Raw genomic sequence first — 22,097 nt, forward strand, 5'->3', positions numbered from 1 at the left:
CAATTACCGACTCACGAAACGATACTGTAAACGTACTTAAAGGACCACGAATAAAGGTTTAGCTGTCCTGCACCTGAATGTTTGCTTGGCGTTACTTTCCTTCGGGTAAGCCTCCTAACCTTTTTGTTTCTCACCGTTACTCTCTAGCCACCACTGAGGTATGCTAATTCTCGCCACTGACGGTATCGGGATGATTTCGCGCATACACAACGCCGTGGGTGGTAGATGAATCCACCTGATGCGGAGTGTGTTCACCGCGAGCTTTGTACTCAGCTGTGTTCTGCAAGCTGGCAGTGTTCAAAACATTGACTGCTATCCAAAGGCGGTTAATGGTTCCGAAGTGCTTCCCGTGTCTGCAGAATACGGTTCTCGTTAGTTCTGGTATGTGAGGCTGTGTTTATGACATCGAACGCCCTACAGGTCTAGGATAAAACACGTGGGTGAGTTGGTATCGGCTCCTAGTTGTAACCAACGTGAGTGTTTCCTTCTTAATCTGGCTGCTGTTTTGCTATGGGCTGAAGAAGGATGGCATTATTGATGCATCTTTCGAACAAATTCACCGTAGAAGTTAATGGCTCCCAGGAATGATCGCAGGGTAACAATGGGGCTTTTTACGGATGTCACCTCACGGTGGGAACGAAGTGAAAAAATCTCACGGTGAAAAAAGACGCGTGCAATTCAAATGGGAATCACTTTTACCGTGCCTGTTACGGTTGTCATCTCACCGTGAAGTGACTTCCGTAATAAGCCTCAATATCAGTTGGAGCTGGCATCTGAGAGGTTGCTGAAATTTCCGCTGGATTTGGTAGGCATTCGCTCACCCAACTTTAAATGTTGGTATCGGTAGTATCGGACTCGAGCTTTGATAAGAGTCAAGTTCTGATATCGTCGTCCTTTCTCGATTCAAGTCCACAGTGAACACCAGGCTCTTGAAGTGGTTCGGTGGAAGTTTCTGCAGAGAAAATTTTTCACACTGCCAGTTAACGACCCCAGCGAACGTTATAAAATCGTGGGCTTCGTTCTTGATGAACTGAGCAATCTCATGTAGTCCAAAAATCGCCTTCAACTTATTCACAACTTGGTTAAGAATGAAATTGGATGTATCACGTTAGGCAGAAAATAATTTAAGATTTCTTTCGAGAACTAGAACACTAAAACTTCGCAGCATAAGCCGCACCTTCACTTGGTTTTCTGGCATCCTGCCTGAACAGGTCTTCGTATTTGGAGAACCAGCGGTCAAGCGTTAACACATTTTTTGGATCGAACACCTTGATATTTGCACCACGGTAGTAATTGACATGTTAGATAAGTTTATAAGTTTTATTTAAAGCAAAGCAGTTTTGATAGCAATACAGCAACTCATTCGAAGAAAAACTTTCACAAATTTACCAGCATATTAGCCTTTAAAAATTCGCTTCATACGTTCATCGAGAAAAAATCGCTGTTATACCATCAAAGCTGAAAGGCACTGTTGAAATTTACTATTCAACCGAAAGAATTGTTGGATTCGAACTCATCCGCACCGTTCGACTACCCTCCAAAACGCTACCAATGGTCCACGCTTCGTGTCCAGACACCGTTCGATATTCATCGCAGAATGCCGCCGCATTGTTTGCTGGTAGACTAATCAACAGCCCACCGGATGTTTCCACAGCCTTGCCGGCAAGCAGTTTAGCACTCCGGTTGAGAATTTCCGCAATTTTTGTTACGTTTCTGATTATTGGAAGACTATCTATTACAAAGTCCACGGATTCTTTCTGAAATTTAACTAAATTTTCCGCATGACCATAGAGGCCGAAACCAGTAACATCGGTAGCGGCATGTGCATCGTATTTGTGCATTAGTTGAGCACCAGATCGATTCAACCGAGACATCGACTCCACAGCAATACTATAGCTTTTCTCTATCTCCGATTCGTCCAAACCGTGCTCGAGCAGTTTTGTGTAATTTTCTGAATTTTCACTCATCCATATAAATGCATTTGTTGCTAATTGAGTTCCAAGAGGTTTGGTGAGCACCAATGCGTCTCCTATTTGTGCGTGGTAAGGTCTAAAAGTTAACACAATTTAGTAACACATAATTTTAAATAAGTGTGTTCCTTACAGAATCAACTCCGATTTGTGGCAAACAGCTGTTGCAATTCCCCCGATGATACACCATGGGTTCAGAGCGATGCTGCCAATTTTTACCCTAGCTTTGGCTTCAGCTGCCGCGTCTAGAAATCCCTTGACAATCATGGGAACAACAATGTCCCGCTCGCTCTCGCTAAATTCCGTTGGAGCCGAGCACACCAACCGGATCTCATCGATCTCCATTGCTCCGACAGCATACACATCGCTTACCACATTGGCCAAGGCAATTTTACCCAGCAGATACGGATCGTCAATCAACGGATAGAAAAAGTCCACCGTTTGTACGAGTTGCAAGTCATTCTTGAGCGGTATAACAGACGAATCGAGTCCAATTCCTGCATGACAACGGACACAAAGCACAAATTGAATCCACGAAAATTTAATAAGCACATATTTACTTACCAACACCTTCCTCAGTTTGCTTATCAACTACATTTTCGGTCGTTTGATTATCGCTAGCGGTAAACTGTTCGGTGTAAACTCCTCGCAGAAGCCGGTCAAGGACATCTTGAGGAATCTTTGAACCTCACCCGCGTAGCGTGGAAAATTTCGTAAGGCGGAAGTCACGGCTAAGGCCGTGCTCCGCAGGATTGAACATTTTTACTTGTCACTCTATGAAAATTGAACTAAAAATACAAATGATCAAAATCGACAGTAAATTAGGAAATGCGCACTTACCGCACGTATAATGAGCTTACCAATGAAGATGATAACATGCACAGCTGACGAAGCCGACAAAACAATGTTTACGACAAATGTTTCATGAGTCGTAATCGAAAAGGGCGGATTTGGCAGTTCATGATGAAGCCGATGCGACTTCTTCATTTGGTTGTTGGAACTAAAGTAATGAAACAAAAATTAAATCGGCATGTATATTAGGGTGGGGAATCGTTATATGGAAAAAACGCAACTTGATAGCAGAAAGCCAGAACCAAGTTTTTTTGTTCTGTTTGGGGCCCCGAACAATCCTGAATTTATTGCAAGTCGATTGATTTTGTCTTTCAAATTTATATGCAGATTTGTATGGAAAAACCAACTCTTTTGCATTTTCCATTCTAAAGAGCTCAAAATGGCTCAAACCAAAGGTATCATAAAAAACGGTAGGTTTTTTGATGCCTAACAACTTGGCCGAAGACACTAAAGAGCTAGGGTGTGTCAAAAAAATACTAGAGCTGTTCAAAGTTGAGTATGTCGACTTTTATGTTGCAAATCATTTTTTCTGCCAACACTGCCAGTGTACCGGCGTCAGTCAGATTTCCATTAAAAGTAACCTCTGAAACACGTTGTAGATTCTATTTACGCCTAAAATATTGACCTAAATTTGTTTGCTTGGTCCAGCTGAGTGTATAAACTCGTTACGACAGGTTACTTCTGATGGGAATCCTACTGACGCCGGTACATTGGTAATGTTGGCAGAAAACAAGATTGTCTGCATTTAAATCGACATACTCAAATTTGAACAGCTAGAGCTCTTCTTAGGGACATTCTAGCTCTTCAGTGTCTTCTGCAATGTTGTTAGGCATTTAAAATACCTTTAACATAATATAGTGCATTATTAGAGCATTATTGAGCTCTCTAGAAAGGTAAATGCAAAAAAGTTGGTTTTCCCATATAAATTTTCATACAAATTTGAAATGCAATGCGCCAAGCAAAGACAAACCAATCAACTGCAGGTAAGTTTAGGGTTGTTTGGGATATCAAAAGGAACCAAAAAAACTTGGTTCTGGAAAATCGATCACTTTTCCCTACCCTAATGTATATGCAAATGAAAATTGTACATTTACATATTGATATTGAAGTTGGAACATTCACATAATTTAAGCTAACTTTCAACCACAGACTAACAGACGTAACACTGGAACCTAGCTCCATCGCCGCAAAAAACGTTCATTTCAAAATTTCAATCGAATAACAGCCATCGCGCGAAAACGTCGTCTGGGGCGCTGTCATGCAATCTAATACATATTTTGTAGTTCCCCATTTGACACATGCAGTAACGCTGGCGCTGATGTCGAAATACATGACGCAGCGCGAACACGACAGCAGATGGTGCTAGTGTTACTAACGTAAAGTACTGCAATCATCCAAACGATGATTTTATTGAAAATTTGTTCGAAGTGTTATGTCTGTTAGTCTGTGTTTCAACTATAAAATGTATCAATACTGGATAATTTAAAAGAGAGTGGAAATCCGTATTTTTGTTACAGAAACGGTATTAAATTTACAAAACGAAGTATATACTCTTTCGCTTGTGCTAGAGCAAAGACGAGATAACAAGATTCACAAGTGTCAGATCTTCTCATACACCTAGCGAACTTCCAGTAACGTAGCGCCCACTAACGACTCTCAGACACATTATTGGTGAATGTGTGTGTGTAATGTGCATAAACTATCAAATACGAGTTTGACAATAACAACTACATAAATGTCTTGTCAAACGTACCAAACCGATAACACGCACACAGACACAGTGTTGATGTTTCTTGGACGCGTTGAGGGCATTCCGACCTTGTTTCCAATCACATTGCAGTGAGCTGTGTGTCTTGTTATTGCTCGTCTTAGGCTAGATGCAGACACACGATCAAACATCAAGAAGATCTATTTTGAAAGCATTTCAAGAAAACTTCCACTTGACCCGAGAAAGTACAGTGAGGCCGATGTTTGCGAATACTCAGGTACAAGGGTTCATCCACAAGTGGATTGCTGCGTCATTTGCAAATAAAGCAGTTGACTTATAGGAAACGGAAAAAATTGGAATAAAGAAATAGCACGACCTGCAACCAAAGACGGATTCTCTGTGAATGGCATAACCAGAAGTGAACATATTCGGCAACGTTCGCTGCTCGAGGAATGGGACTGCCAACTAGCAACAAAACGGTTGTGAACCTAATACAAGAATTCTGCAACGCAGCTAAAATGTAAACTGTGTTGAAAATTAAGGTGACTTTTCAAAAAATTATTCGAGAAATTATGGAAAGAACACAATAATAGAGCAGGGAAAAGAGAGTGTTGTCATTGATTTGGACTTATAAGAAAATGTGAGATGTAGTGCGCACACTGCTCAAAATCACTGATTGTATAGAATGTTTATACGCAATTACAAATTCAGACTTTTAAACAGACGTAAAAGTTCCTGAAAATGTACTACAAAGAAAGTCGGCAACTTTTTACTTTACATAAAACTAAGCTTCCACAACAAGTTTGTCGAACACGTTGGAATGTGTGGTACATTTTACTAGCATATTTGAAGAGTTTTGAATGCACGTAAACCTTTCTTGGCACCTATCGTGCTACTCTTCGAATTTTATGCAGAATGGCAGAATGGGATATGTCAAGCTCAAAAAGAATGAAAAAGGGAAAGAATCACGAAAACGCAAATTGAAGGTCTACCGAATTTTAGAAACAAAACGCAATGAAGCAAACCGTACAAAGGTTTTTACTCTTTTGAAAAAAAAAATAAAGAGAAATGCTTCATTGTTGAACTATTTCTAAGATTTCGAAAATATGACTTCGAAAAACAAATCCACATTTTTTTGCCTTCGAAAAACAATTCCACATTTGGTAGCTCATTACAAAACGACTTCAGAGGTGATTGCGAGTGAATTTGATACTTCTTTCACTCAGAAGAACGAAGTTGTTAGTCACAAGTAGGGGTAAGCGAGGTAAGACCGCCTTCTTAAGCAATTCTGTTTATAGAAAAAAAAGTTGCGGCTGCAATTTCATTTTTTCTTCGCTAAGAGGTTCTTCTATTCAATACCCGCATTTAAAAATAAGAACTGAAATATTTTTGTTTATTTTCCAGATTTTTTTAAAATTTTTAAAATTCATTGAAAATGTGCAGATCTTTTTCATATGGGGTAAGCCCGCCCACCAGCGGGGTAAGATCGCCCACCATTTTTTGAGGATAAACAATATTTTAAGGGCCGAAACGGTTGATTTTATCGGTATAGTGTCTCTGACAAAGTTGTAGATGGTATTTTGTTTTTCTTTTTGAGTAAAATATACACTGTGAATAATCTGAAAAAAATTTCAGATCAAACAGGTTTACTTTTTTCAAAAATAAGCCTTGTTAAAATATATTACTAGAAAAGCTTCAACCAAATCGAAAATGGTCGATTAACATCGATGTCTTATGTGGCTTGAAGTTGCTTTACTAATCCTGTAAATATTCCCTTTGTAGTGTCGAGGCATTTGGGTCTTGAAGTAAAACAACTAGCAGTTGTATACGTGGCGGTTTTACCCCTTGTATAGTGGGCGACTTTACCCCCAGTGGAACATTTTCATATTTGACCGAAAAAGTAGTCAAAATTACAAGATTACTCACGGCCTTCGATATTTCCGAAAGAAGATAGATTCAGGCAAGCGATAAAACGTATTTTCACGAACAAAACAATTGATTTTTAGACTGAAAAACCTTAAGTCCCGTTGCCGCAAATCAATAGCGCATTGACTGGTTGCCAGCTGAAAGGTTGTTTTTATTTATTTCTGCGACCGTTCGCGCAGTATCAAAACAGAAGAACGTGCAAAATGTTATGTAATTATACTGTAATAGACACGTTAAAGAAATTTTTCAATTATTTTATAACTTGGTAGTATAACTACGGTGGGCGGTCTTACCCTGTTTACCCCTATACGATTCCAGAGCTGACTGCGAGTGACTTCACTCAGGAAACGCCGCTAGTTCCTTGGAGATAGCAAGTAGGAACAAGAAAGAAGCTAATTCACTATCAAGAAGGTTGCCATGGATGGAACGCATCAATACAGGCACGCAAGCTCGTCACTGCACCACAAGTAATTTCGCTTGGAACCATTTCGTCCACCTTGTTGATGTCTGTGTTAGGGAAACGAGCCAATCATATTGAAAAACGTATGAAGATGAACCTTACCGTTTTCACATTATGTACCCCAGTAGAGTGAAGAAAGACGTAGGGTAATCGCTCCTATATTCATCTTACCTCCTATATTTATGTCATCGCTTTCATTTGGTAAATTTACGTCAAATCTTACTATTTATTTTCCAAAGTAAAAGTAATTTAAATTTTCTCATTCGATTTAGTAGTGATCAAAAATTCTACTTGGAAAATCTAGTAAAATTTGACGATGAATTGGGCAATTCAGAGCGATGGAATGGATATAGGCATTGAGAAGAATGTAGGAGTGATTCCCGTAGTTATGCAAAAAAATATCGCCGATAGTCTAAAGACAAATGCTGGTGATACATTCCGCTATCGGAACTTGACCATCTGTTTATTTTAGATGGGATTGCTTATAATGTTGACGAATTGGTAATAGTGCTATCCTTGTTCCTTTTCACTTTTCAAGCAACGTTTTCTGTCGAGTGTGTGTACCAGACTGATACGATTTTTTGACGTAGGACTACGTCTAACCTCACTATATCGAGATATAGTGTAACCACATGATGGATTACAATAATCAATATGTCGTTGAATTGATAAAATGATGGACAATTTTGTGATTCCTCAGTTATCATTATCATTTCATTGTTAAACAGTGAAAATTTCATAAAAGTTTCAAGGTCAAATTTTCACGAACAATGTACCAATCACAAATGAGCATGCCTGGCACAGACTTCATGAGTAGACACCAACAGCCTGCTGTAATATCCTATACAGCAGTGGCAAAAAAAAATGACAGAATCTTTTTATCCCAATAGGTCAACTAATGTTCGCTTCCATGAGCCTAGACTGATTTGATGTCTTGAAGGTGAAGCTTTTTCGGAAAGTTCGTAATCACTTCCACTATCAGACAGTTCTACGTTCTGCTTAAGAATTTTGTTAAAACTGATGTCTTGAAGAAAAACATGCTGACACAGGCAACAGTACTGCACCGAGCAATGTATGAATAGAGCGCTCGTCGTCTATCAGTGCAGTAGAACTCGATATTGATTTGTGTGCAGCCAAGCCAGGTGAAGACTACATTGCCGCAGTCGACGCATAGTGGGGCGTGTTGAGTTACCGCGTAGGTATCGTTTTGCGAACTGCAACACAATCGAATTGCCGTTTGACTTGTTTGTTTGAATTGTCTTTTTGTTTCGTATAGTAGCAAATATCAGAATTCAATATGATCTTTCGGGTGCCGCGAAATACGCTGCGCCACCGGGGACAACAAAATTCTGTACATGTCGGTAGAGGCAGATAGCAGGATAATATAAATTAGGTTCATTGTACAGATAAAATGCGTGGTTTATTTTTGAACTCTACAGTGTGTTTTTCTCATGTCCATTTTAAATTTTCTATGAATACACATTTTTGTTTAAAAACTGTAATATTTTATCGTTATTTTTTCCATGAATTTGTAACTGCAGGAAAATTTTACTAGGTGACATCTTTGCCGCTTGGTGATCGGAGAGTGAGCCATCGTTCACCAGACAAATAAATATTGTTTAATTTCAACTAAATCGTACTCAATTTAGGTCTGTATAGAAGCTTGCCTTTTCGCGTATTGAAGAAAATTGACTGTATTAGAATGAATGGCATTCATCAATGTTAAAGAGAATATTTTTTCTTCTAAAATAGACTGGTGCAAATAAATCATCAAAATACAGACCCAGTTCGATTTTACCAAACACGACACGGCAGAATTTTCCTGTTGCCAAGATTGAACCATGCCAAAAATAAAGGTTCTCTTGTCATGACTTTTTTCATAGATATTTCCACCAATGAACTAGTTTTAGTTCCAAGTCGTTTGAGGTGTCGCTTCATGAATTAAGGTTGACGACCTAGATACTTGATATTACTACCCGAGTAATTAGAGGCTTAGTACTGCTTAGAACATGATCATTATATTACCGGCACAGATGCTGTCATTTTTTTAGTGCGAAATTTTGAAAATGCGTGGCCTTTCTCCCGAGCAAAGGAAGCGAATTGTGCACAAATGGGGCACCGTGAGTGGTCTTTCTATAAGAAAATTAGCCAGAGAAGAAGGTATAAGTGTCGGAGCAGTTCAAACCGCATTGCGGAAGTATTGTGAAGAGTGCACTTTTACTGATGCCCCAAGACGTGGTAGAGAACCCGGGCCTGTTGATCCCACAATGGACAAAAAGGTTAAGGAATACTACAAGCGGCATCCTTCAGTATCAGTACGAGATGTGGCGAGAAAGCTTGGAACCTCGGCGAGTAACGTTATGCGTGCCAAGGGAAGAATGGGTCTGCAGACCCGTCGGAAGCAGAAGCAGCCAAAACGAAATCCAAAACAAGCTGAATCTGTGAAACCGAGAGCTCGGAAGCTTTATGACAAACTTCTGACCAAAAAAATGGGGTGTGTTATCATGGATGACGAAACCTACATAAAACTGGACTATAAGACTCTGCCAGGAAAGAATGTCCCTGGACCAGTGAAAGCCATTTACACCGAAAAATTCAGCAAGAAGGTAATCGTTTGGCAGGCCATTTGTGAATGTGGGAAAAAATCTCGTCCATTCATTACGAATGACACAATGAATGGTAAAATTTACGTGAAAGAGTGTTTGCAGAAAAGGTTGTTACCCATGGTTAAGCAGCATAACAATCCTCCAATCTTTTGGCCCGAACTTGCTTCCTGACATCACTCTCAGTATGCACTAGGGTGGTATAAAACAAATAATGTCACATGTGTCCCAAAGGAGATGAATCCTCCAAACTGCCCTAAAATTCGCCCTATTGAAACTTTTTGGGCTTTGACCAAGGCAAAGCTAAGGGAAATATGTCAAACCAGCGGACAGTGTTGAAAAATTTAAAAAAGTTTGGCTTAAGGTGAAACGGGACGTGGTCGCGATCAACTCGAATTTTGCAATCTAATTTTTTCTTGATTTATGAAGACTACGTACATGAAACTTTGATCAATTGTTTTCACAACTGTTGCATGCCTGAAGTAGTAATTTGAGTGCTGTTTATTTAGTGGAAGCCGATTTTTTTACGATCAAAATACAGAAATAAAAAGAACTCTAACCTCAAAATTGTATAGGAAAAGGCCACAATCCCGTTTCACCTTAAAGTGGTAAAAATGGTCGGAGAACACACTGTGCAAAAGCTTATGAGTAGTGTTAAGAGAAAAGTTAGAGAACTCGCGTATCCTACGAAAAATAATCCCAACTTGAATTGAAACTGGAAAGGAAACACTTATTATCTATATTTCAGAATATGACCCGAAAATCCTGTATTTTTTGTTTTATTCAAGAAAGAAGATGTATTTATAGTTTTCGGAACAGTCTATATTACAGGAACCGTTTTACTGATTCCAGTCATCCGCTTCGGCAACATAAAGAACCAAAATACTCTTCTTTTGGAGGATGTTGAGCTTAAATTGATTAAAATAATCAAGAAAATTAAGAAATGTGATTAGACATATTCGAACCGTGCCAAAAGTAAAACGAGCCCAAATCGAACAGAGCCTCAAAGCACAGAACGGAAGGTCAACTTCAGGTATATGATCGAACAGAAAGTGCACACAAAAAGGACTGAAAAATGACAATTGAATTTTCTGTGCTCTCAGGCTATAATTATTTGTCGTGTACGTTTATGCCGCTTTGCCAGTGGTATAATGTGGCATAATTTATTCGATGTTTTGAATTGACGGTTATTTCAACAGTTTAACCCGTCTAATACAATCTATTACTTTCGATGCAAAAACGTTTTGGGTAAAATTCGCAATTATTCACATTTGTGGAGTTTGTCATATTACAATAGTGTAACGAAGCTATTGTAATCGACAAATGTTGATTTGAAACACGAACAACAATCAATGTTATTGAAAAATCGTGCGTTTTAAAACGTTAATGTTGCAATTCTTCCATTTACAATTGTACCATGTGTCATAGACGGCTATTTTTGAAAATTGTTAAAATTTAAAATGCAGCTCATGAGTTTTTTTTCAACTAAAGAAAGTACTTTGAGTTTTTAAAAATCATGGCACAGATGGATTTTTTAACGCAAATTTTCCGAATATTTATAATAAATGAATCACATTTTTATTCGAAAATGAAATTTATAAACTATTTTCATCCTCTTATAAGATTATGTTAAATGTTTTGCCGATTGACTCTAGTCCATTCTGGAGAATATAGATTTTCTACTCATAGATGTGACATGCGACATGCCATTTAAATAAAAATAAGCTGAATAAGGTTAATTAAAATCAGGTTAGCTTCTAGAGCAACGAATAATGCGATTGTAAGAGGTACCGGTTTCATTGTGCAGTCTTTTTTTTAAAAATCTGATGAAAATCTAATCGTGATTCGAAAAAATGCGCTCGAGCAGGCAGAAATCAGTAAAAATCTGCACACATTTTGAGAAAGTCATAGGGAAAAAAAATGAAGTTACCCTTCCCGCATAATCAATAACCATAAAACGTGCCTAACAACTAGTTCGGGATATAGTTTCGACTGTATGGGGTATCGTTAAACCATATGGATTATCATCCGTTTATGGTTATTGATTATGCGGGATGGAGATTGAAAAAAACCGCACATACCTGCTATTCAAAACAAATCATCGTTTTGCTGACAAATCTGGTATCTTTGCTGACAATCGAAAGTGACAACCTTACAGAACACTAAAAAAGGATCCCAAGAGGTTCGTTTCAAGGGGTTTCGAAATGCGTCGCAACCTGAGAATACTCCGAAGTAATCAATGTCATTTTTTTCGAGTAATCAAAGGTAACCATCAACAATCAATGACAAATAAACTCAAGTACGAGTAGTAAAAATTTATTTTATTATTTATTCACTTCTCGGGTTTCTTGCATGCATTTGAATGTCGTTCCATTTTGACATAAGAGCGCTTTTTAGATGGATGAGGGCCCAACTAACAAACCCCCGACTAAGGAGCAACCGGTAAGCAAATCACCATTGTATATCAATAGTGCCTTGCCTCTAGCGTTCTTTCATATATGGAAACATTTGTATAATACATAACGCGCTCAAGGGAGAGGTGGAGGAAAGGTATCCAGCGAAGTGTTACACTGCATAAGACCACCATGCAAATTTGCGTTACTTAGTTGATGGGGGTTTTGAAAATTGCCAAATTTCACGTTACGTAAAATACGAATATTCTTTAAGAGGACTCTAAACGAGATGGTAATTAAAAACTTGAAACAAAAGATGCGACTCTCACTTTATGTAACTCGTGTTAATAATCTTCATCATTTTCAGTTAAAAGGAGTAGATTACTGAAAAACAATAAAGGAACAGTTCTACAATCATCTATGCCAGTATCTGAGTCAGCTGTTTTGAAGAATGCTAGGGGCAAGACACTGCGTAACCCAATAGGTGATTAGTATTGTGAGTTTCACTGAAACTTGTTCGCCGCGCTATAAACCGCAACTCTGAAACCAAATGCCTTTCTTGGTTGCCGAGTCGATTTTATTTTCTTTGGGACACTAAACAACAGCCAAAATTAAATCTACCTGCTTTGGCAACCCTTTCCAAAATCAAAACAAACTTCGATTCTGGCAGCACACTGAAGGCGGCAGCAGGGGTGCCAGGTTTACAGATTAATCTAACATAAATTGATATCATAATGCTTGAAACAGAAACCATAAAGTTAGTATGTGATGCGATAGATTTTCCTCTGGTGATTAGTAATCCTTTTTAGTCTCCACTGTCTCCAGCAGTGATTTCTTCAAAGATTTTCCCGATACTTTAACAATGAAGGTTGATGCAAATGAAAACAGCATACATCTGGCAACTCAGCGCGGCCTTTGATTCAAGCGCGGTGTTTGGATTAGACCGCGTTCAGTTTTGGGCAAATCTCTTAATAATCCTAACAAAAAGAAACAACCGGTGTCATCTTGCAACCTGGATAGCTCAACCCAACGCGTGAAAGTCCTTCACTAGTTGGACTACGAATTTAGTGCAACGACCAAAATTCGATTGTATTCATTGTTACTAAGTGTTTTTCGTTGCATTTTCAGACACTCCTCTAGTTACATCAAAACTCTTTGAAGTCATATTATCGTTGTTGTGATGTTGGTGTATAGAAACATAGTAAAACGGTATGTCAAAAGTACAACCGGCTATATTGCAAAAAAAATGCCAAAGACTAAAGTTGTTTATTAAAACAACCGATGACCAAAATTCATCGCATCTTATAATATACTATTTCGATGCATTCAAATTATAAATCCGGTAAAGCTACATACCTTGCTACTGATATTCATTCATTTTAGAAGCAATTCACAACTTGAAACACATGAATTTGCGATTTTCATTTGCTTAGTTAGTAAGAATCTATTAACAAGTAGAAAAAGTTTTTTGCTGTCGCTTGGTGATGCCTCGTCTTCAACCGTACAAAATAAAAAAACGCTTCCCCGCTCGTGCCTACTTGTTGATCAAACCGTTTCACCATGTCCTATACGCTATGGTTGGGAAGTTAATGTGATAAATAAATGATAGATATTAATATATATATCAACCATTACCGAAATATTTTTCATGAAATAAAGTTGTCAAGCCCCTAGAAATAATGTGTTTTCCTTCTTACAGATGCTTAGCAGGGTTAACCTGTAGTGTTTTCGCCGACAGATTTATACCAGTGTGTTTGATTGATTTCGATAAAAGTATTATAAATTTTGTTTATTTTCCGTGTAAAAAGCGTTCTTTCCACCCCTAGGGAGCGCTGCAAAATTCACTGAGCACTTAGCAGTTTTCGTATCACAGATGACCTTCCGTTCTGTGCTCAAAGGGAAATATAAAACTATTGTAGTACTACGTCAACTATGCGGTCGTGTCTAGGATACCACCCTCCTAATATTTATGCGATTTATTTTTAAATAACTCTGTCAACTATTTCTGCATTGCACAGTGGGAACGGATTCCCACTAATTAATCGCCGCTGGAAAAATTGGTTGGCAATTTGCGCTGAATTTTTTGCGCAAGAATGAATAAAATACACCAACAAATTACCAGAAAACTAAATGGAGATGGTTTAATTTATTCCCAAGCCCCAGCTTCAATTTTGTTTCCAGATTTTTTCTTTGAGGTTGAGCAAATGAATAAATAAATACCCAATTCTGATCAACTCTAACAGGTTGAAGTTTAGCATAAAAGTATCAGGAATGCTTGGCAAAGGAGATACGCATTTTTGTCCTATATGCGTAGCAGGAGCTGATTCTCGTCTGAACCCGTAATATTTTCATTCGAGGTTAAAAACTGTCGAGTGGTTAAAGACAAGTATACAGAAGGACGGTATGCGCAGGCAAATCCGTTAGCGAAAGCGAAGGCTCGAGTAATCGCAAACCGTTTGGACGAGGAGCACTTCCAGATGAGCATAATTAGGCCCCTATATTAAAGGAAATGAAAGCACGAATAAGGGCAATCTGGCTCGTCGGCTCCTAGCTGATCCGAAATTCAGCGGAATTCTTGGGATTAGCCAGCATCTCGTCGAGAATGTTAGATTGATAAGTAGTAGAGATTGAACGAGAAAAAGTGAAGCACTTCTACCTTCACATGGAGGACCAACAGGCCAAAGAGTTTCCTTTTGAGAAGCGTTTGCCGCTACCAGAACAAATAAAAAATTCGGTAAGTGGTGTGACTGTATAAACAATGTGTATGTTAGAGCAAGCGCACCGGTGAGTTGCCATTTGAGTTGCTATTTTCACAACGCTGACCGTTGCTATTTTGGATAGCAACCGATTTTCGCACCGGTCGTTGCTAATGGGGATTACCAATTTCACTATTTCTTTTTCACACCGGCAGTTGCCAATTTCTGAAGACCGTCACTAGCCAGCGTTGGCAAAATGTTTGTTTGTGATGTATTTCGCATATTTTTTGCGGATCTATTAATCACCAACTTATCCGTCAGTCAATCGTTTCCGGAATGATCTACGTTCTTTCTACTTTATAAAATGTTCCCTCCATTTCACGTAACTTTGTTTTAATTTTGTTTCCGTTCTCCCAAGTTATCGAAAACATAATTCTTTTGCAGATTTTTTTACTTGTGCGTACATAAATTTTTTCATCTTTATATGTTTATTTAAAGTAATTTCGTAAAACTGGGCACGTCCCGCAACGTTGGCTTAAATGACTATAGACCTCTCCAATTGTGATGTATTGGTCAGGGGCCTATAAACGTCAACATTTTGCCTACCAATCATAAATTCATCACGGCAGTAATATTTCATTTCAAATGATTGCAAAACTTATCTTATTCATTTAAAGTGCACATTGTACTGAAAACAAATGTTGAGCTCTTGTTTTTTTTTCATCTGAAACGACATTTACTCGAGAACAAGTCTACCGACAAAATGGGACGTTTACTCTATTTCACTTGTTTAAGGGCAAACCAACCAAAAAGTGGGTACCAGAAACGCTGGTATCAGAATCAATGAGTGGTAGATGGAAAATGTATGGAGTTTGACAGCCACAAGAGCCCCCTGGTATTGGTGCACTTTACACCGTATAAGTCGGATTGAAAATGAGGCCAGCAATGTGCTGTCAAAATGTCTGCATTGACTGCGGAATTTTCATTTTCTTTCACTGACTTGAAACGTAATTTATTCTTATGCGAATTGGGAGATTTGTTTACGGATAGTATCCTACAATATAAGTATTTGATTTCCAGTACCGAGCAACTCAAAAACGACTATATTTTTCGATTAGCTTAACCCCGGTAGAGTTAAGCAAGAGTCATTTATGAGGCAAATAATCCGAGTTTAGTGTGCGTGACTGAGCTGTCAGAAAGCTCTATTCTACTGAAAGCTGGCGAACTGTCATTAGTTGTATTCTGTATTTCATGCTGTCTCTGTTCCCACAGTTTGCTATTATTATTTGAAAATTTGCCGCCAAAAAGAACTTAAATATAGAACGCGTAAATTGTTTTCGATTATTTGATTGATTCTAGTGATGAAGAAAGTGATTTCGCAAAACAAATTTCCTTATACGCGATTAAGAAAATGGTTTTTGGAAAGATTCGGGGCGACTCTCAGCCTAGTAAATAGCCAAATATTGACCGCCATACGGAGGAAGGTGCCATCCAGCGTTTTAACAACGGTCTATACCGATGACCATTTCCAACGCCGCTTTCGAATGCATCTTAGGTTGTTTTTGAAGATTGAAACAGCGGTAAAGGAGAAAAATGGTTTTTTATACAACGACCGAACGAAACGGGAAAATAGTCCCGAGCAGATTTGCTTAAACCTTCCAGGTTTATTGAATAATATTGGCCAATCTTGTGAGGATTTGAGCTTTCCGCATCGTGTAGTTTGCAGACCAAAATGCCAACCAAAATGGTCATCTCAATAAAAAACCTATACAAAATGTTTACCTGCCCGAAAAAACACCCTATGCAAAATTTCTGCTCAATCGGAAATAAAATTGAGTAGTGGTTCACGCCGACACTTGCGTCCTACGACGTGTTTAACAAGCGAGGCAAAACACTTCGTCTTCCGAGGCCGACCAATTGAGTCCGCATTCGAAACACTCATCATCTTCGTAATATTATTACGAACATTCACTATCGAGCACAAAAAAAAACAACAGTTTGACATTTCATCAAATAGCAACGATTCGGCTCGTTGCTATCGCGTTGCCAAATTCAATAACTCGCTACTACCCGAGGTGAGGATTGTTATTTCCCAAACCAACATAGCAACCCCCGTTGCGGTTGCCGCGTTATGGTGGGAGTTGCCAAACTAGCTTTAGAAACTTCAATTTAGCCACTGGTGGGCTTGCTACTAAAAAATATACCTACTGGAATAATTTGTTTTTTTTTCCGTCGGCACTCAATACCCGGTTTCACCAGAGGCTTAAGTCGACACGGTAATTGCTGTTATTTGAAAGGACACTTTTCAGATAACATTTCTGATGTGGATATGACTATCAGTCAAAAAAGATTTTTGCTGCTGCTCCGAGATTTTACGCCAAACGACGGTTGTATTCAACGCTACTTGCAAATCAGAAGATAAACAGTGTTTTAACAGTTTAGTTTGTCGGATCTGATGGGTAGGTACTGGAAAATGATGATGATTTTTTTTATTCAGCTCGAACATTTAACGAAATTTCGCTGCTGTTTTTATGAAGAAAACTCTAGAAGTAACCTGAACATTCAGTAGGTCTAATTAAAAAAAAAATATAAGAAATTCTTCAGTCTCTATCTCTCTAAATCAAGCTTGTGACACAGATTTTAGCACTGAAAAACTCAAAAACTCAGTATTATGAACTGTGCGAACTGTGTGTAAAATGGACCCATGAAATTATCGATTTTTTTGGCCAAACGACATGAAAAATGCTATATTTCAGAAAAGAGTGAAGTAGCTTCATCTTGCCATGAAGAATCAACTGACCAAAAAGATTCATTTTGTGAGCGTCGGACTTGATTATTTCTAGCTCTCCGAGACTAGTAATGGCGGATAGATTTGATATTTCATGGAGGTTATCAAACTACTACACTATTGACATATCTAGATAAACATTTCAAGAGGTCCTATCTGCTTTCATCCGGATTTCCAAAGCCTCTTTTCATTTTGGTAATGGTTGAGTTTTAGTAACTCTCCCAAGTGTGGTTTTTGTTCAGGAGGCTAGAGTGATCCCTCCTCTATCAACTTGTGCAAATAACGTGTCATAAAAGGTGTTGAATAAGTTGTGGTGATTGAATGAAAATGATCGATCAAAAAATCGATCAAAGCAGATAGGACCTTTTGAAATGTTTCTTAGATATTGCAAAATATTTGCCATTTTCACTCCTCTTTCTATATCAGGGCTCCTTGACGTCACATTGTCGTCAGTGTGATGTAATTTCTCGACCAACCAATCTTCAAGTTTTTTTATGAAACGTAAACGATCGCTATCGATTAGTTTTGAACCTATATCGATTGATTTCAGTGGTTATTGTTTTTTAAAGGTGCATGAAGGTGGTTGATCAGGTTGTGACTCGATAAATATCAAAGTATATTATAATCTAAGTATTGTTTTATCAAAATAAAGATATTTAGCTTAATGGCACAGTGTGGATTGCAATATCGAGATTTCTATTTTTTTTTATTGATTTCCATACATTTCCTATGCGTTTACTTATTTGTTTATTTCACTTGTTCGTGCGAATTTGTTTATTTCACTGGGTCATTGTCAACCTACTCAGGAATAAAGAAATGATTTTACGATTTACGACGTGATAGATAGTTGTTCATATTTGTCCAGCTGCTCAAAACATGCCATTACAGACAGGACAGTGATTTGATTTTTTCCAACAGGCTACAGATGTTTTGGGAAAGTTAGCGGATCTATTTGAGCGGGATAGCCTATTTTCAGCGTGCAGAAAACTCAAACAGATAGTTTGTAACATTGAAATGTTTCTATATTGATTGGTTTTAACGTATATTGATTCAAACTTTTGCACAAGAAAATTTAAATTTTTTATAAGAACAAAAATGTCTGTTCTCTGTGCTCTGTCGTTTAATACGCATATTTACATTTCCCTAATATTTCAATGTTTTGGATACATGAGACTCTGCTGGTTTTTATATTATGTTTTTACAGGAGTTGGTAGGTACTTAGCTTATTGGAATTTGTAAACTAGTGATAACCTACTGCAAATAGAATTTTGATAGGTTAAAATGTTGCCTACAAATCATCATAATCATTTTTACTGCAGCGCTAGCTGTCAGTCGAACAGTAATTTTAATCGCCCATAAAACAAAATTAATTTTTTTGAAAACTAAAAAGGTATATTACCCCTCAAGATGCACATCGAATAGTTGTAGAGCAACATGTCAAAAGGATCTATCAACTTTCATCGATTTTCTTGATTGACTTTTCCTTTGTTTAATGGTTCAGTTAAAGTAACTATTCCCAAGGTGGTTTTTATTTAAAAAGCTAGATTAGATTCTCCGCTATCAAATGGTGTTAAGGACATATCATGAAACGTATTTAATAAGCCGTGGCAGTTGTAAGAAACCGATCGATCAAAATATCGATCGAAACAGATAGACCCTTTTGACATGTTGCTCTACAGTTAATCCTAAGGAATAATTATTAATAGACCATTTCACGAACTGACAGGTGTCACGGATCCTGTCGATATTGATGTTGCTTTTACGTGCGTTATTTGAGCGGTTCCGAGCTTCTGTCAAAATTTAATTCATGAATTGAGTTCAGAAACGTCTCGTAAAATGGTCTATTCGATATACAATTTCGATTTACCCTGGTCAAATAACTGTATCTTAAAAAGCATTTAAGCACTGGTTTATGTAGCTCATATTACGTGCTAAATAGACTCGTTTATATCATTTTGTTAAAAATAGTCTTACAAACGCAGCTTTACCTCACACTCCTCATAATTCGAACGCCTGTTATCTCTGCTGAAACATATGTGCTTATCTCAGTTTTACAACCAGATGGCAGTGCTAGTACGTTTGTGTGCGCCAAGTAATCCCTTTTGTACACTGTCATTTTGATAGAGTGACATGACAGGTAAATGACAGCGTTGCAATCATTCGGAATCTTCGGAATGGTGATGCTCTGTGCAAAAGTGAAAAGTTTTACGAAAATGACGACGGAAGTTTAATTCTAGTGTGATTAGGTGTAATTTTTTGATTTCGAGCGAATTTGCTGCGTACCAGTTGATTTCCAGCGCAGTTACTATTGTGGTGAAGGTATTTAATCAATTACAAGTGTACTGAGACCGCTATCGGAAAAGTTTATCCATTTTGCTTTCTCACCCTGACGAAATGTATTTCTGTAGTTTTATCATATTTTCAAAACGATTTACTATGAATTACCGCATCGAACTAAGTTAACGTTAACTACTTAGAATTACGATAATCAAAGCGAACATACTGTATTTTAAAACAGTTTTGCTGTTGCTGTTGCTTCACGAAAAGTGATGACGTAAATTTTGCTGTCATGTTTTGCTGCCAGTGGGTGACAAATCGGGTCGCTCAATCGGAATGTAAACATAGTTTTTCTCAGCCCAATTGATTTCTTTCTTATTTTTAGGTTTATAAAATTATCCTGTAAAGAGCAAACAATCAATCATGTCGTCGTCGGCGATTTTTATCCTGGACGCCAAAGGCAAAGTGCTCATTTCCCGCAACTACCGCGGTCACATCGATATGGGTGTTATCGACAAGTTCATGCCGCTCTTGATGGAAAAGGAGGAGGAGGGTTTGATAACACCAATATTGCAGACACCGGAATGTACCTTCGCGTACGTGAAGACTAACAATCTCTATCTGGTGTCGGTGACTCGCAGCAACGCGAATATCGCGCTGGTATTTGTATTCCTCCATAAGGTGGTGCAAGTTTTTACCGAATATTTCAAAGAACTAGAGGAGGAAAGTATTCGGGACAATTTTGTCGTCATTTACGAGCTGCTGGATGAGCTGATCGATTTTGGCTATCCACAAACCACGGATAGTAAAATTTTACAGGAATACATAACACAAGAAGGACATAAGTTAGAAATTCAACCTCGAATTCCAATGGCAGTCACGAACGCCGTGTCGTGGCGTTCTGAGGGTATTAAGTATCGAAAAAATGAGGTATTCCTCGATGTTATCGAAAGCGTCAACTTGCTGGCAAATGCAAACGGAAATGTGCTCCGCAGTGAGATAGTAGGAGCTATCAAGATGCGTGTTTACTTGTCCGGAATGCCGGAGCTGCGACTGGGTTTGAACGATAAAGTTCTGTTCGAGAGCACCGGTCGCGGCAAGTCCAAATCGGTCGAGCTGGAGGACGTTAAATTTCATCAGTGCGTGCGGTTGTCACGTTTTGAAAACGATCGGACAATTTCGTTCATTCCTCCGGACGGTGAGTTCGAGCTGATGTCCTACCGGCTGAACACGCATGTGAAGCCGCTGATTTGGATCGAATCCGTTATCGAGCGACACGCCCATAGCCGGGTGGAGTACATGATAAAGGCGAAGTCGCAGTTTAAGCGCCGATCCACGGCGAACAACGTGGAAATTGTCATTCCCGTTCCAGCGGATGCTGATTCGCCCAAGTTCAAAACTACGATCGGCAGCGTTAAGTACGCTCCGGAGCAGAATGCCATCACCTGGACGATCAAGTCATTTCCGGTAAAATTTCTTTTTTCCGTTCATAAAGAAAACATTTGAACTGTTAATTTTTACTGTTGCAGGGCGGTAAAGAGTATTTGATGCGGGCACACTTTGGACTGCCGAGCGTCGAATGCGAGGACACAGAAGGCAAGCCACCGATTCAAGTAAAGTTTGAAATTCCGTACTTCACCACTTCCGGTATTCAGGTAAGACAATCCGAAATCTTCTAGTGGGAATTTTTATAATACTTTTGGTTTCAGGTCCGCTACTTAAAAATCATTGAGAAGAGCGGCTATCAGGCACTACCGTGGGTTCGCTACATCACCCAGAATGGCGACTACCAACTGAGGACAAATTAAGGGAAGCTGTCTGTGGTACCCAGCAATGCATGTTAATTTTTGAAAAATGAAACAAGAGGAGTGTACATTTTATATTGCGACGAACGAATGGGAATAGTTTGACTAGTAGTAATCGTATCAATATTCAGCACAGCTCCCATTCTATTATTTCGTTTCAGTTTTTCGTGTAGATTCTGAAGTTAGAGAGTAGGCAAAAAAGGGCCTTCTAGTTAAAATTATCGGAAAAAGTATTAAGAATCAAAAAGAAAGTTTACCTATTTTATTTGTAATTAATAGACATTCGATTTATGTTCCACAATCGCAGCATTTTCTGTGCGCTTCCAGTTGAACTGAACGAAAAAACAAATCCGTCCTCAAATTGTCCTCTCCATGTGAGCGTCTGTCTGCCAGTTGGTTTAAAGCTCAAGCAATGATGTGATGATAAAGACTAGAAAAAAAACGCAAATGGTTGTGTGAAAGTAGGGTAAAACATCAGAAGAAAAACTTTTTACTTTGCATAACTAGTGGCTAACGACCGCCAAGGATGAGCGATAATACGCTACATTTCGTGTGCTGGCAGCGTAGTTAGCTACCTTTTGCGTTACACTGGAAAGTTTTCCATCAAAGTTTATTTTAT

The 22,097-nt window shown here is 38.5% G+C and overlaps 2 protein-coding genes across 3 annotated transcripts; one reads left to right on the top strand and one right to left on the bottom strand.

The window, feature by feature from the left end:
* Nucleotides 1–1,305: 1,305 nt before the first annotated feature.
* Nucleotides 1,306–2,959, bottom strand: LOC129722107 (inactive selenide, water dikinase-like protein). Of its 2 annotated transcripts, none has more exons than XM_055675344.1 (4): nucleotides 2,831–2,959; nucleotides 2,535–2,758; nucleotides 2,104–2,467; nucleotides 1,306–2,049 (listed from the first exon to the last, which is right to left on the bottom strand). In XM_055675344.1, the coding sequence occupies exons 2-4, from the start codon at nucleotides 2,728–2,730 to the stop codon at nucleotides 1,482–1,484; spliced, it is 1,128 nt and encodes a 375-aa protein (XP_055531319.1). In that variant the 5' UTR covers nucleotides 2,731–2,758; nucleotides 2,831–2,959; the 3' UTR covers nucleotides 1,306–1,481. The 2 variants fall into 2 exon arrangements, with proteins under 2 accessions (XP_055531319.1, XP_055531318.1); XM_055675343.1 differs by having other exon boundaries at nucleotides 2,811–2,895.
* Nucleotides 2,960–19,543: 16,584 nt separating this feature from the next.
* LOC129721680 (AP-1 complex subunit mu-1) lies at nucleotides 19,544–21,779 on the top strand. Its single transcript, XM_055674542.1, has 4 exons — nucleotides 19,544–19,715; nucleotides 20,059–21,140; nucleotides 21,203–21,328; nucleotides 21,383–21,779. Exons 2-4 carry the CDS (start codon nucleotides 20,097–20,099, stop codon nucleotides 21,479–21,481), a joined length of 1,269 nt encoding a protein of 422 aa, XP_055530517.1. The 5' UTR covers nucleotides 19,544–19,715; nucleotides 20,059–20,096; the 3' UTR covers nucleotides 21,482–21,779.
* Nucleotides 21,780–22,097: the final 318 nt, after the last annotated feature.

Source organism: Wyeomyia smithii, chromosome 2 (assembly GCF_029784165.1).
Source record: "Wyeomyia smithii strain HCP4-BCI-WySm-NY-G18 chromosome 2, ASM2978416v1, whole genome shotgun sequence".
Taxonomy (NCBI): Eukaryota; Metazoa; Arthropoda; class Insecta; order Diptera; family Culicidae; genus Wyeomyia; species Wyeomyia smithii.